Raw genomic sequence first — 15,464 nt, 5'->3', positions numbered from 1 at the left:
GAAAATACCTTCAGATCAATGTCAAGGTCAAATTATATGGAGAAAGTGAAGCGAAAGGTGCAAAAAGGTGGTTTATTTCCCAAATAATGAAAGTAACAAGTGATTTTTTTTTTTTTTTTTTATGATGACAATAATACTTGTGATAATAACTTATATTAATACAGCACCTGTAATTGAACCAAAGGTTGCTTAACAAAACAAAAAAAAACAATCAGAAACAATCAGTGGATGGAGATACGGCGAACAGACCATGCTTAGTGTCCTTTCATATCAGGATCACGTAATGGAAATACCGTACTGAAATTTCTTAACCGTCTATCTGTCTAGTATAGTATTGGGTGGCGCCCCCTGGCTGACTCCCCTCCCCAGATCCTCGCCTTAGGGGGTTCTCGGATGAGAACTAAACCCTAACACAGTCTCCCGAACAAAAACACAGATCAGTACATGCAAGTGCAGCTTTGACACACGTGCACCGTCCAGTGCACCCTTTCTGGCAGTTACACCGGATCAGCTCATCTTCAGGGAGAGCTGTCCAGAATGGCTGCCACCCAGTGGATTCTTTTGTCCAACCCCAGTCAGATGGCTCTGGTATCTTTGGATCCAAGACCAGTGACTGGTTCCACAGGTTGACCTGAAAGCAAGTCCGCTTGATGTGCTCTTTAAGGGCTGCCTGGGTTGGAGGGATGTTCTCCAAAGTCCTGGACTTCTGTGAGAAAAGGTGTTTCCTAGCATCATTTACCTCCATACAGTCACTGGTTCGGTCGTACATCAGCACCACAAATCGCTCTATCAGTGACCTTGATCCTTCACTGACCTCACTTGGCATGGCCAGGAGTTCCTGCAGAGCACCAGTGACCTCTGGGAAAGACTTCCAAGTCTCCCAGGCTGTCTTCTTCCCTCGGCCAGCAAATGCAGACACAGTGTCACACCCAGTGAAAGCGTGGAAGACAGGGAGAGTCAGGCACTTGGCAGGAGTCATTGTGGCAACGATTTGGTGAATAGCAATGTATCGGAAGCTTGGCCCAACACCAAAGGCAACCCAGAGCTCATCAGGAGCCATTTTGCTAAAAGAAGCCACTGCCAATACAACCACATCTGTATCAACTGTACGTATGGTGACCTTCTTACAACCCTTCTGCACAGCATCTGCCACATGCAGAAGTAGCCGAGTGTCAGCCTCCTCTTGCAGACATGGGGCAAGGCAGGCCACACATGAGTCAGCAGGAGAGCAGAGGACTCCACTTCCATCTGTTGCATACAGTTCCTTGCCTTGTGCGACAGGCAGACGAATGGCTTCTCGTGACAGGAAAGAAAACAACTCTGTTTTGTTTCCATCACATCGAAGGAAGTCCTTCCAGTTCTTGGGCATCATATTGAGGGGAGCCACTCTTTTCCTCACGCCCTTCCCCCTTTTCTCTCTTGTTGAGGCTTTCAGACTGGCAGATAGGTATACATCCCAGATGAGGTCAACACGGGAGCTTACATCAAGTTGAGCAGAGATGTAAGGCGCAAAAACAGTTTCTCCATACTCTTGGAATGTTCTTGATGTATTCAGCATTTGAACCACAGCTGCACCATCTAGAATAACTGCATCAGCCTTGGGAACACTCTTGTTTTCGGGCAGATTTGACTCCAGGCAGCGAAGCAGATCAGCTTTAACCCCAAACTGAAGTTTTACTCCACTTGACAGAGCTGGGGGTGCTGCCTGGTTTTCATGGGAAAATAAATTCTCGATGTCTCCATATCTTGTTTGACACGAGATGTACAGCCTTGAAAAAAGACCACAGTCACTCTTCAGTGCAACAAGTTGTGCCTTCTCTTTTGATTTGACCTTGACAGGTGGCCTGCTGAACAGTGACAACTTATTCTTTGGAAGAGGATGTGTGATAGGTGTTGTACACTTTTCCAGCCTTTCAGTCACAAACTTGGTGTACTGCTCCTCACCAAGGGTATCAATGCTGTGGCTCATGGTGTCTTGAGTCACTAGGTTCACACTGTTGCTTTGTTGCCTGTTCTTCAAACTCTTTAGTGATCCTTGCAATCTCTGGCCCAGCTACCATCCAGCGTCTCAGTGCTCCTGGATTCCCAGTCAATCCAATTGCCCCCCCAGAACCTTTCACCATAGCATTATTCTGTTCATGGCACTGGTCGATTGCCATAGCAGAGAATTTGTTGGTGGTTTTGTGCACCACAAAATGTCCTGACATGAACTCTGCAAGGACATCTGGGTGTCTGTCCTTAAGAGCCATCATGTCCCGGATGTGCACGGGCAGCCACCTGCTGTAGTGCGTACGATCTAGGGCAAACATCCAGTGCAGCTCACAAATTACTAATTTTAACAACATTCAGAAGATTAATAATAATATTGTTCAATTATTCAATCACTTTACCTGTTAGAGGTTTGTCAGAATATCCATGTTAGAATATTCCTGCCAGAAGTTGTCTCTCCTGCAGACTGTAATGTTAGCCTAGGCTACTCATCATGTCACCCACCCTACTGACAACTCTAATGTAATTAGCTACTGATAGAGGGCCACCTGGACCTGGTGGTAGTTTTTTTATTTATTTTTATTGGAGGATAAACCCCTTGAGATGCAGCATCTTGTCTTCCAGGGGGTCCTCAGGCACAACACACAAACATTGATACAAAACAATCACATAACATTCATCAACAACAACAACAACAACAACAAAACATACACATAAGGGCTCTCACACCATCCCAGACCAGTCTACATCTGTTACGCCATAATAAAAATAATAATAATAAAAATGAAAAAATTAAATAATAATAAAACAATCAATTATGAAATCAAAAGCAAGAACAGTTGGATTTTAGGGAATCAAGCAGAGATATTTTGAAAACAGAAAATGAAATAATTGATCTAAGTAAAGTGGATAAATTGTTCCAATCAGAAGGTGCTTTAAACTTAAAAGAACGTCTCCCAATTTCTTTGTTTATACCGACAGGTACCTCAAAAACAGGTTGTTGTGTATGTCTTAATGGGTATCTTGAACTGAACGGACGTAAAAGCTCTTTCAAATAAGAAGGATAATTAAAGTAAATACATTTAAAAACAAAAAGCAACCAATGAAAATGTCTCCTATCATGAGGAGATAACCAGTTTAACGTATCATACAGAACACAGTGATGTGTACTGTAAGGACACCGGAGTACAAATCTACATATATTATTGTAAACTACATTTAACGAGTGTTAATTGCCTGAACTGTTAATGTAGTTCTGATCCTAGATAAAAATAAAATAACCACACATCACAGTTAATAATAACAGATAGTACAAAGGTATAGAAGAACATTTTAGGGCACATTGATACAATTAAATAAATATTTATTGTCTTTTTTTTAGATATTTTTTACCTTGACCTTAAAAGAAGTGCATTTTCTTGAATTCTATTGATCTCAAAAGTATCACCAACTGACTGGGCACCCAAAAATTAGTGGGAAATGACACCTTAAATGTTTTTCTACAGCGTTTGGTTCCAAAGTTAAGCATTTTTCAATATTTTCGGCGGCCATTTAGAATTTGACCTCTACCGGGCCTCAGGGGTCAAATCTGACTTGACTCCACATCTGAAAATACACCTCATGATATCATCTAACTATGGTAAAAGTTTCATGCTTTTTTCAAAAAGTGCACAATACCTCTTGTATTAGGGTATATGCCGCTGTACTATTTGTGAAACCACACCTGAATCTCATCTGTGATTAGAAATTTTCTGGGGATCAATCATACTTGAGAAAAATATTTTGTGGCTATGCGAAAAGGTACCAAAATCGGTCAAAACCCTGGCAGAGGCTACAGACTGTTCTGAAAAAACTCTGGCAGGGTAAGAGTTAAGAGTTCTCAACGGGCCTGACAATTAAGGCCCGGCCCTAACTGGGCCCTACTGGGCGGGCCCGAGGCTCGGCCCGGCCCGAACAATTACCATACTTTTAGGGCCGAAAACCCGAAAAGGTGTCATTGTGTGCTTAATGTACTCAAAGTCACGCATCCAACAAGCTTTGAACTGAGCAGATTGGACCTTCCGTTCCAGAGATAATGGACAAAACATCTTGAAAATGGCCAGTTTCGCCGATTTTCGATTGAGTTTTGGCCATTGTCGCACGTTTTTCTCTAATAACACGGGCTAGTAAGGTCGGACGGCGACAAACTAGATACCTGAGTATCTAGTATCTAGATACCCATATCTAGTTTGTCTCAAAGTAACTCAAAGTTAACAGTTAACATTGAGTTGAATCCAACAGATTCACTGCCATTTCCGTCGGCCTTGCCGTTAGGCCGCTAGGGGCAGTTGAAATGACTTTTTTGGGGGTAATAGATTTATTTCTTCTTCACGAAACCCGAGGCTCGGCCCGACTAATTAGCATAGATTTTGGGCCCGGCCGAAAACGTCGGGTCGAGTTCGGGCAGAATTTGACAATTCTAACGCTCTTGCATTAAATTTAAAAAAAAATGAAAAAAAGGCAGGTTTCTGATCTGTCCATAGCCCACCAGTAAGACACAGAGTGAGTAGACATGAAATGGCGCCATCTCATAATGAGCATTAGTGAGGACCAGGGGTGTGCCGATACACTAATTTCATGAAACGATACGATACGATATTGAGCTCACGACATCGATACGATATATGGCACTTTTTTATTATGAAAATAAATGGGGGGGGGGAAAAAAGCTTATGAAAATATATGGGGGGGGGGGGGGGGGAAGCAAATGCAAACAAATACTTCTGTTTTTGCATTATTATTATTATTATTATTATTGCAAAAAAACGATACATCGTCACGAAAACGTATCGCGAATCGCGATATATCGCGGGACGATATATCGGCACACCCCTAGTGAGGACCAATTATATGAAGATAAGGTTGAACATGTGTGTAGTGCTCCTTTTAAAGCCCGGTCCAGACCAAAGATTCTGCAGCTCGACAAAACCGTTGCACCGTTAAAATGGTGTTGCAGATTAAACTAGTTCATAGATGGCTTCATAGACTTGCTTGACAGCTCCATCATCAGTGTATGTTGGATTCATGTGTATGTTCAGACATTAAACCACTTAAACCCTCAATACTTAGTACACCTGACCTTTCACTCTGTACTTAGTCTGCTTCTTTTTCCTTCCACAACAAAACTCTTTGCGGAATATAAACGATCTACAAGCAGATCGGCTATTTTTGGCCAAAGTTCTCCTCAGAATAGGGACGCTAGGGTTCAACTGGTTAATGTAAAAAAAAAGAAAAAATCCTATCACAAAGATTTGGTGGCCCCCCCTGTAGTAACTCTGAGGACCCCCTAGTTGTCCCGGACCCCCTGTTGAAGACCCCTTTAACCAATTCCAAGTGTGTACAGCTCTCTGTCTCTGGGGACCTGCACACTGCGCACAGAGGTAAACAACCAAACAATGGCAGAGTTTTGGACGGAGGAGAAAGAGAACCTGCTAATCAACCATGTTCATACAACAGCAGTTCAAAAAAAGTCACCAAAACCTGGTCTCTCTCTCCCCCTCCCTCCCTCCCTCCCTCCCTCCCTCACTGTGTGTGCGTTTGTGTGTGTGACACAAAAACGTATTTTTTTCTTCTTTTACCGCATGTATTTTTTGGTTAAAACAAAACTTTTTTTGGGGGTTTGTTTTTAAGAGGTGAAACCCAAAAAATTACTTATTTTCTATCAATTACACCCCATGAAGCCTTGAATTCATGGACATTTTTTGTTTTTGTCGCATTCCTAAGCCAATAATTTGATGACCGGCGGAAAGGTGCTAATGTCTCCGCTAGGAGATACAAAGGAGACTCTTTGTGTCTCCTACTGGAACCGCTGCCGGGCATAAAATTATTGGCTTAGGAATGCGACAAAAACAAAAGAAAATCCATGAATTCAAGCGTCCAACTATCCCTTTATAGCTCTATATTATGATAGTAAGCATTTCTATTGAGTGTTTGTTCAGTAACAGGGGTCTTCCCGTCTCTGCAGCAGAAAATACATTTTCAGGCGGGTTGCCAATTTCAGCCAATCAAGGGAGAGTACCCGGAGAGCTCCCATTTCTCAGCTTCATCAATGTACTAGTTGTTCCAACTCCAATTGTGTCCGCTCACTTCTCCGTGTCATCACTTCCAAATGCACTCGTTTATCCTGTTATCGACTATGAGTTCTCTCTCCTGAGTGGATGAAAATGGTATCCCGACGTGAAAATGCATTTTCCGTTTACTAAAGAGCTGGGGGAGAAACTCTATCGCAGGGGTCTTCAACAGGGGGTCCGGGACCCCTAGAGGGTCCTTAGAGTTACTACAGGGAGGCCTCCAAATCTTTGTGGGATAGGATTATTATTATTATTTTTTTTACATAAATCAGTTAAACCCCAACATCCCTATTGGGAGAACTTTAGACAAAAATAGCAGATCTACACGCTCACTTGCCATTCGCGCCATCACCGCTATTGTGCAACGTGCCAATCACGTGTTTCACGTGTTTTAAAAATATATAGTAAAAAACAAAAAATAACAAAAACATTATCTGAAGATTTCCAGCTCCATCCACTCCTTGTTTAACTTATAACTGAAAAAGGCTGTATCTCGCTTCCTACGCACTTTTTTTTACTTTGAAAAAAAATAAAAAATAATAATTGGCCAGAAATAGCCGGAAATAATGTTGGCACTCAATGAGTTAAGAACGGGAAAAGCATCCGTGTCATTTTAAGATTTCTTTGGCTATTCAAAAATAGCAGATCTACAAGCTCATAGCGCGGCACTCGCTATGAGCTTGTAGATCTGCTATTTTTTCTTTATCGTGAAAATTGGTGCAAATATTTGAATATATATATATCTTTAAAGGGAACATTTTTGACTCAAATCTTTGCTCTGAGGGTCCCTATTACAAAATATTTTGAGAAATACATATCATTTTGGGGGTCCTTGATAAGAAAAAGTGTGAGAACCACTGATATAGAAACATACGTTTTTTCAAAAAAAACTGTAGGATTTAGAAGACATTTGTAGAATCCCCCAGAAGCAAAAATGTTCGCTTTAAAAAATGATATATATTCAAAAGATTTGCACAAAAATAGCAGATCTGCAAGCCCGTATATCTTGTATGAGCTTGTATATCTGCTATTTCTGAATAGCCAAATAAATCTAAAAATGACACAGATTATTTCCTGCAGTCTAAATGGGTTAACACTCATTTTAAACAAAAACAAAAGCACCTTTAAAAAAAATACTTTCTTTTTCTTACCTCTCACAGCTACACTGCGCCTTACCCTCACGGTTAAGTCTTCCCAGAGGCGAGCGCACTCATTAGCCAGATTACCCAAGCTTTCTGACATCGAGTTCATCTTAAGGACTGCACTCGCTCGCAGAGTAAAAATAACGCACACTAACCTTAACCCATAAAGACCTGAGGCCGATTTAAACAAAAAATCATTCTAAATCCTTACAAAACATACGTTGCTATATCAGTGGACCCCCAAAATTATATGTATCTGGCCGCCGACTCCAATGGCAAAATATTTTGTTCCAGGGACCCCCAGAAGCAGTGATTATAGTTACAAATGTATTCAAAGATTTTCACAAATTGTCACGATTTTTCAAAAATTGCAGATCTACAAGCTCATAATGAGCTTGTAGATCATAATGAGCTTGTAGATCTGCTATTTTTGAATAGCCAAAGTGTAAAATAATGGTTAAAGGTAGGGCAAGTGATTTACTTTGGTTAAAATAAGTGTTAAATAGCTCTATTAGCTATATTCTGATAGTACTCATTGCTATAGAGTGTTTGTTCAGTAAAAGGAGTCTCCCATGTCTCTCCAGCTCTTTATTAAACAGAAAATGCATTGTCAGTGCTCTCTCCTGATTGGCTTAAATGTTGTCACCTACCTGAAAATGTACTATATTCTGTTTACTAAAGAGCTGGAGAGACCCCTGTGACCAAACAAACGCTCTGTAGCAATGATTACTAGCAGAATATAGTACTTTAAACCTTTTAACCAAAAAAGAAATACCCCAAAATATCACTTACCCTACCTTTAAAGTGGAGAAACCTGAAATGTCACAGATGCTTTTCCCGGTCTTAATGGGTTAACTCAACCTTCACACTACAAAATAACAGCCTCGACTCCACCGAGAGGTTCGAGCTCAGCTGCTGGTCACCGCCAGGAAACTGCCCACTGTCGCAAGGAAAGCTTGTATGTACCAAAACGGTTACTTTACAGGGGCTAGAAGAACCTGTGTTCAAATGGATCCAATTATGGTTATTACTTAGCCGCAAGCTCTTGTTAATGTTTCATTGGTTCAATATAATTTTTTTTTTAAAAACAGACGATCTACAAGCGCACAATGTGTTGCTGACTCAGCGTGTTGTAAGCTTGTAGATGGGCAATTCTTTTGCTACTTTAGTGTGACACTAGTATGACGAAGTAGGGCAATAATTTACGGGAAAAACAACAACAACAAAAAACGTTGAAATGTTGAGAGATACAAGGTTTCTGCCCGGCAGCCGCAAAATAAAAACGCCCTGCCGTTAGAGACCCCCCCCCCCCCCCCGTGCGCTTCCTGCCTGGTGGGCCCACACTTCCTCCCCAAAAACAATCACTGACCCTTGGTACCTTAATACCATATCATTTGGACTTTGCTAAGCGTGAGTGTCGCGCTTTTGCTCACTGGAAACAGCAGATATACAAGCTCATGGGCAATGTTTTTTATTTTATGTGTTTATGAATTGAATACAAGGACTATCGTGATATATCGTTGGTAAATTTTCATGCAATATATCGTGATATCGCAATATATCGATATTTTCAGATATCGTGATATATCGTTGGTGAAATTTCATGCAATATATCGTGATATCGCAATATATCGGCATTTTCAGATATCGTGATATATATTGTTATCGTGGGCCTAATATCGTGATACATATCGTATCGTGAGGTACCCATATCGTCCCACCCCTAATATATATATATATATATACATACATACTATATCGTTGCTGTCCGACAGAAACCATCTAACTCAATTTTTCCGCTTTTGATTTTTTTTCCATAAATCAGTGCTATTGAACACCCTTTACGTCTGTGTGTTGATTAAAACATTATTGAACCAATGAAAAGCATCAAAAAGAGCTTCTGACAAAACCAGCTAACTCCATTGGATCCTCAAACTTTCTGCTAAACCAGTTTTGCTGACTCCAGGCTCCACCCCCTTTTGACCTCCAACCTCATTGTGAGCTTGGAGGTCCATTCAGCTGTTCTTATAAATGATGAACAAAACCTCCTAACTCCACTTTTTGTTTAGTTTTTGTCATTTCTTGAAAGATTTACATTTTGGAGTTAGCTGGTTTCTGCCAGACAGCAGAGATATATATCGTCTCTGTCGGGTGGAAACCTCATTATGCCCAAAACGGTTACTTTTCAGGATTCAAATTCACAAAATAGCAAAAGTAGCAGATCTACAAGCTTAAATTTGTGGATCTGCTACATTTTTTTAATTTTTTTGTGACGCTGTAGTATGATCTAGAAAGGGGTTCATGTACGGGGGGAAAAAAACACAATAAGTTAAAATATGGAGATAAGAGGTTTCTGCCCGACAGCAACGATATATAGCAACAGAGGTTTTTCAGAAAACTGTTAGGATTTAGAAGACATTTGTACAGGGCTGGATTAACACCTCTCAGTGCCCCTGGGCACTGGAACTGCAATGGGCCCCCCGCCTCATGCGCGCCCAAAAAAAAAACGTATTATTATTATTTTTTGCCCCCTGATGCCCAGGTGCCCCTGGGCACGTGCCCAAAGTGCCCATATGGTAGATCTGGCCCTGCATTTGTAGAATTGACCTCAGGTCACAACCCATTCAATCCGGGTACGCATCTCTGTCATTTTTTTCTTTGGCTATTCAAAAATTAGTTAATGGGTTACGTCGCCCCCTATCTGTGAATTTGTGAAACAGTGTGAAAGGAGTCCTCCACTAGCGCTGTGTTCCCTAAACAATTAGCGTAATATGTAGAATTATGATGGACGTTTAGGTATTATTATTCTAAACCTATGTTCATGCTCTTCAACATACTGTACCGTACAGCCAACCAGTTGAAGAAATCGTGGATCGAGGCATTAACCTTTGCTTGATTTGTTTTAGCAATAGCACATGCATTGCTAGTTGGACCCATTCTAATACTCTTCTAAAAAACATTACTGAAATCAGTCAATCAACTTTAATCCATGAATGTAACTAAGCATATCTCTGCTGTCCGGCAGAAGCCAGCTAACTCCAAAATGTTCATTTTTCAGGAAATGACAAAAACAAAACAAAAAGTGGAGTTAGGAGGTTTTGTTCATCATTGATAAGAACAGCTGAATGGACCTCCAAGCTCACAATGAGGTTGGAGGTCAAAAGGGGGTGGAGCCTGGAGTCAGCAAAACCAGCTAACTCCACCCCCTTTGCTGGACTTAGCTGGTATAGCAGAAAGTTTGAGGATCCAATGGAGTTAGCTGCTTTTGTCAGAAGCACTTTTTAATACTTTTCATTGGTTCAATATTTTTTATAATCAACACACAGATGTAAATGGTGTCCAATAGAAATGATTTATGGGGAAAAAAATGCAAAAGCGGAGAAATGGAGTTAGCTGGTTTCTGCCGGACAGCACCATGGCTGAAGTTAAAGGAGTAGTTCACCCAAAAAATGACTTATTTTCTATCAATTACACACCCCATGAAGCATTGAATTCATGGACATTTTTTTTATTCTTTTTTTAGCATTCCTAAGCCAATAATTTTATGACCGGCGGTCTCTCCGGTAGGAGACTCAAAGGAGGCTCTTTGAGTCTCCTACCAGATACATTAGCATCTTTCCGCCAGTCATGAAATGATTGGCTCAGGAATGCGACAAAAACAAAAAAAATCTCCATGAATTCAATGCTTCATGGGGTGTGTAATTGATAGAAAATAAGTAATGTTTTGGATGAACAATTCCTTTAACACATTGACCGCCAGAGGTTAATCTCATAATGTACTCACCAGTGCCAACGTTTTATTGTTGTTTTTTGTTTTTTTCAGGTCGCCATAGGCCCCGTTAAAATCCTTTAGATTGCGCGATCCACTGTTTGTAAACAACGGGCACATGTCCTGGTGTCTACTCGTCGAGACCGCGTGTCAAACGGAGCCGCCATGTTTGAGTTCTGATCGTTTATGTTAACATGGGAAATGCGAGGATGAAAAACTACATGTTTACAGGGGCTTTTACAGGGGTTTTTGTGTACGACTTAGAATGGAGACAGACGGGAAACAAAAAACGAGATCGCACTTCCGGTCGACATCGGGTGGTGTTACACTGAAAATGGTCCCCCTAGAAAATTGAAAAAAAAAAAAAATCGAAAAAAAGGAAAAAGCACCACAGCCCGTAGGCTACGGGATCGGCGCTTAACCGTTGGATTTAACGGCCCGTAGAACTACGGGCCCGGCGGTAAATGTGTTAAAGACTACAGTGGGATTTTGCTGGCAGAACGATTACTTTTGAAATAGTGAAAATAAAAAAGCCATTACATCTCTCTTCATAACCACTTCGGTAGACAGGATCTATGGTCAGCTAACAGGACAATGAGAAGCACAACTCTGAAGTAGCTGTCTATTGTAAAGTATATGTCCTTGAAATATTCCCCATGGATTTATTCCTGATATTTCCTGGTCTGCTCTCAAGCTGAAGAACAGAGAGTTATGCCTCGCCCATTTGTGTTCAAATAAGCACACACACACACACACACACACTTTGTTCGAGTAGAGGTCTTCTCCACTCTTCTACCACAACCGAAAATATCTAATCGATGCCTGAGACCCACACGTTTTATTATGGTCAGTTGGGTCCGGGTCTGTTTATCGTTGTGTGCGCGCGTCATAAAGAAAAATAGATAGATAAAGAAATACATGTGTGTGTGTGTGTGTGTGTGTGTGTGTGTGTGTGTGTGTGTGTGTGTGTGTGTGTGTGTGTCTCACCTGTCAGTGACGACAGAGGGCTGTGTGGGCGGGGCAGCGCTGACGATTGGCCACTCCCTATGAGGCTCTTCCTGTTGCTGGTTCTGCAGCTGAGAACGCACAGGAAATGACATCATTTCAGACTTTCACAATACAACAATACACAACACACAGTACACATCACACAGTCAAAACCTCAGTGTTGATTTAACTCCACAGAGAACACACATGGAACCAAATGGACAGATACACAACGTTTACTGTACACTAGGACTGGACAATTAGTACATAATACGTATATATATGGTCCAATACGGACGTACTAGGGAAATCCTCAGTGACGTAAAGACTCTTATTTGGACTGGTAACGTGATGTTTCTAAACGAACGTGATGACTACTGTCACGATTACAAATGTAAAGGAATATTTCACTTAAAAAAATATTTGGGTCATTTTATCGTCCGCTCAGGCTTATGGGAGCACCCCAGACAGTTTTTAAGTTGCTTGATTCAGTATTTAGATATTTGTTATTCATTTTATCAGACATCTTCTTTTATCGCCCCCTTCCTATACAAACCCATTGTAACTTCAAACTCCATTTTAACCATGATGGATTCATCGACAACACCCGTCCTTGGTTCTAGTGACTGATATTGTCCTTCTAATACGTGAGGAGACCGTTTTGTTTTTTCAATTACTTTTTTCATTTATTTTTTATATATTTTTTTGGAAAATGGAAAAAAATTTAATACAATAAAACAAATTACAAAATAAATGAAAAAAGTTATCGAAAAAACACGGCCCCAATGTGTATTAGGAGGGTAGGGTGAGTCACCAGAACCAAGGACGGGTGTTTTTGATTAATCTAACATTAGTTAGTTAAGTTAGTTAAAAATGGAGTTTGACGTTATAATGAGTTTGTATAGGAAGGGGGCGTGTCTGATCAAATTAATATCAAATATCTAAATACTGAATCAAGCAACTTAAAAACTGTCTGGGGGGCTCACAAAACCCAGAGTAGACCCCCTGGGGATCCCTGGACCCCACTTTGAGAACCAATGGCTAAGAGGACAGGCGAAAGAGTAAAGCTTCCACGTGTCGCTGATCATATGACCCTAAAAAAACATATATTCTCCGGTTCTAGGTAACACAGAAGGGGGTTGTATCTCCACACATCAGTTCTAAATTATATAGTTTAATGTTGAAAGTGAGTGGTATTCAATCACCATTCATCTTGCTCATGTTGGTTATTGTAGTTATTGATTACCCCAATGCACGTGTATACGGTACTTGAGTAAATGTACTTGGTTGCTTTCCACCACTGCTGGAACCAGAATTAATTGGATATCATATCCAATGTGATAGTGTGTGTGAAGTATATCAACCAATAACTCATACCAAATATCAACGTTTTAGAAACGGGGACAAACCGCAACCACCAGTCTTTACAAGCACCGTCACAGAAAAACAAGGGCAATGGCGCTTACAATAAGCAGACATGGCAACCAATCATGACGCGTTGCAGAGCTTTTTTTATACCAAACACGCCCCCCTTTCCACAGCCACGCCCCCACCGTACATATTATGAACAGAAGTGCACGCCCATAATTCAGTCTAAACACATCCCACACACGGACAGGGTGTTTAGAGAGGACACACTCTCAAAAATTACCACAGCTGTAAAAGGTTTGTTAGAGCGCTACCTATGAAGACAGTGAAAAAAGGAGTTAACCCATTCAATCCATGAACGCATCGCTGTCATTTTAGATTTCTTTGGCTATTCAAAAATAGCAGATATACAAGCTCATAGCGCGGCACCGAGTGCCGTGCCATGAGCTTGTAGATCTGCTATTTTTGAAAAATCGTGAACAATTTTGCAAATCTTTGAATATATATATTTTCTTTTAAAGCGAACATTTGTAACTCAAATGTTTGCTTCTGGGTGTCCCTGGAACACAATATTTTGAGATGGGGGTCCACAGCCAAATACATAAATCCATCTAAATCCTAACAGTATGTTGCTATATGGGTTGGTGCTCCAACTTTTCCATGTCAAGGACCCCCAAAATGATATGTATTTGCGGACATGCCGTGGACCCCCATCTCAAAATATGTTGTTCCAGGGACCCCCAGAAGCATAGTTCGGAGTTAAAAAAATTCGCTTTAAAACATATATTCAAAGATTTACACACATTTTTCACGATTAAAAAAATATATATAGCAGATCTACAAGCTCATACTTGTATATCTGCTATTTTTGACTAACCAAAGAAATAAAAAAATGACACAGATGCGTTCCCAGTCTTAATGGGTTAAGGCGTCTACAATGATCGTTCATTAATTGTAAAAAAAAAAGATAAAAGTAAACGTTTGAAGTCATTCTGATATTGATGGTAAATCATATGGCCCTGCCCTGCTGTAGGCTTACTGTAGACACCTACACTGGCTACTTGCAGAGGTTGACCTTCACGCGACCTTTCCTCAAATACAATAGGCCGAGCCATGCCAGGAAGAGAGCAGCGCGACTAATCACAAAGTTCATAGCAACGCTCAAAACACGCAAACAATAATAAGATCTTCACGTTATAAAAAAGCACCTGGCACGGCTTATGCACTTTCGACTGGGCTACTTTGTCAACCAGTAGAGCTACTCCGAAACCAGGGTCTACATGTCTCAATGGAAGAGCACGAGCACACACACACACACACACACACACACACACACACACACACACACACACACACACACACACACACACACACACACACACACACACACACACACACACACACACACACACACACACACACACACACACACACACACACACACACACACACACACACACACACACACACACAGTGATGTGAACCATATCAGTGAGTCAAACACATCGTAAAGGAAAGACATTCCAGCAGAAGTACAGGTTCAACGTTACGCCGACATTAAGTCTGCTGCAAGGTTATGAAATGAACCAGGATTTACCAAAACAACATGAATTCACTGCAAGGTCAGCCCTCAATGACAACCGTTACATAACCTCCTCAAAACACCATGTCATTCCACCAGAGAGAACGAGAGAGAGACACACACACAAAGAGAGAGCGAGAGACAGACACACACACACACACACACACACACACACACACACACACACACACACACACACACACACACACACACACACACACACACACACACACACACACACACACACACACACACACACACACACACACACACACACACACACACACACACACACACACACACACACACACACACACACACACACACACAGAGAGAGCGAGAGCGCGAGAGAGAGAGAGCGAGAGAGAGAGAAATCTCATGTACGACACATATGATATTCTTCTTGCATCTTAATGTCAACAGTATGTCATGAACAGTCAGTATATACTATGCCAGTGGTGGAAAGTAACTAAGTACATTTACTCAAGTACTATACTGTACTTAAGTACAATTTTGAG

The 15,464-nt window shown here is 41.0% G+C and overlaps 1 protein-coding gene across 3 annotated transcripts in view; it reads right to left on the bottom strand.

Annotated features, from left to right (window-relative positions):
• Positions 1-15,464, bottom strand: part of mast4 (microtubule associated serine/threonine kinase family member 4) — a 161,793-nt gene that overhangs the window by 50,674 nt on the left and 95,655 nt on the right. For all 3 annotated transcript variants that reach the window (XM_080418562.1, XM_080418563.1, XM_080418564.1), the window contains one exon: positions 11,997-12,085. In XM_080418562.1, coding sequence (XP_080274688.1) covers positions 11,997-12,085 — 89 coding nt within the window. The remainder of the gene's footprint in view (positions 1-11,996; positions 12,086-15,464) is intronic.

The sequence above is a fragment of the Gymnoscopelus braueri genome (genome assembly GCF_963280865.1).
Source record: "Gymnoscopelus braueri genome assembly, chromosome: 22".
NCBI classification, from domain to species: Eukaryota; Metazoa; Chordata; class Actinopteri; order Myctophiformes; family Myctophidae; genus Gymnoscopelus; species Gymnoscopelus braueri.
The sequence above is the reverse complement of the archived record's forward strand: the minus strand, read 5'-3'. Positions and strand labels throughout refer to the sequence as shown.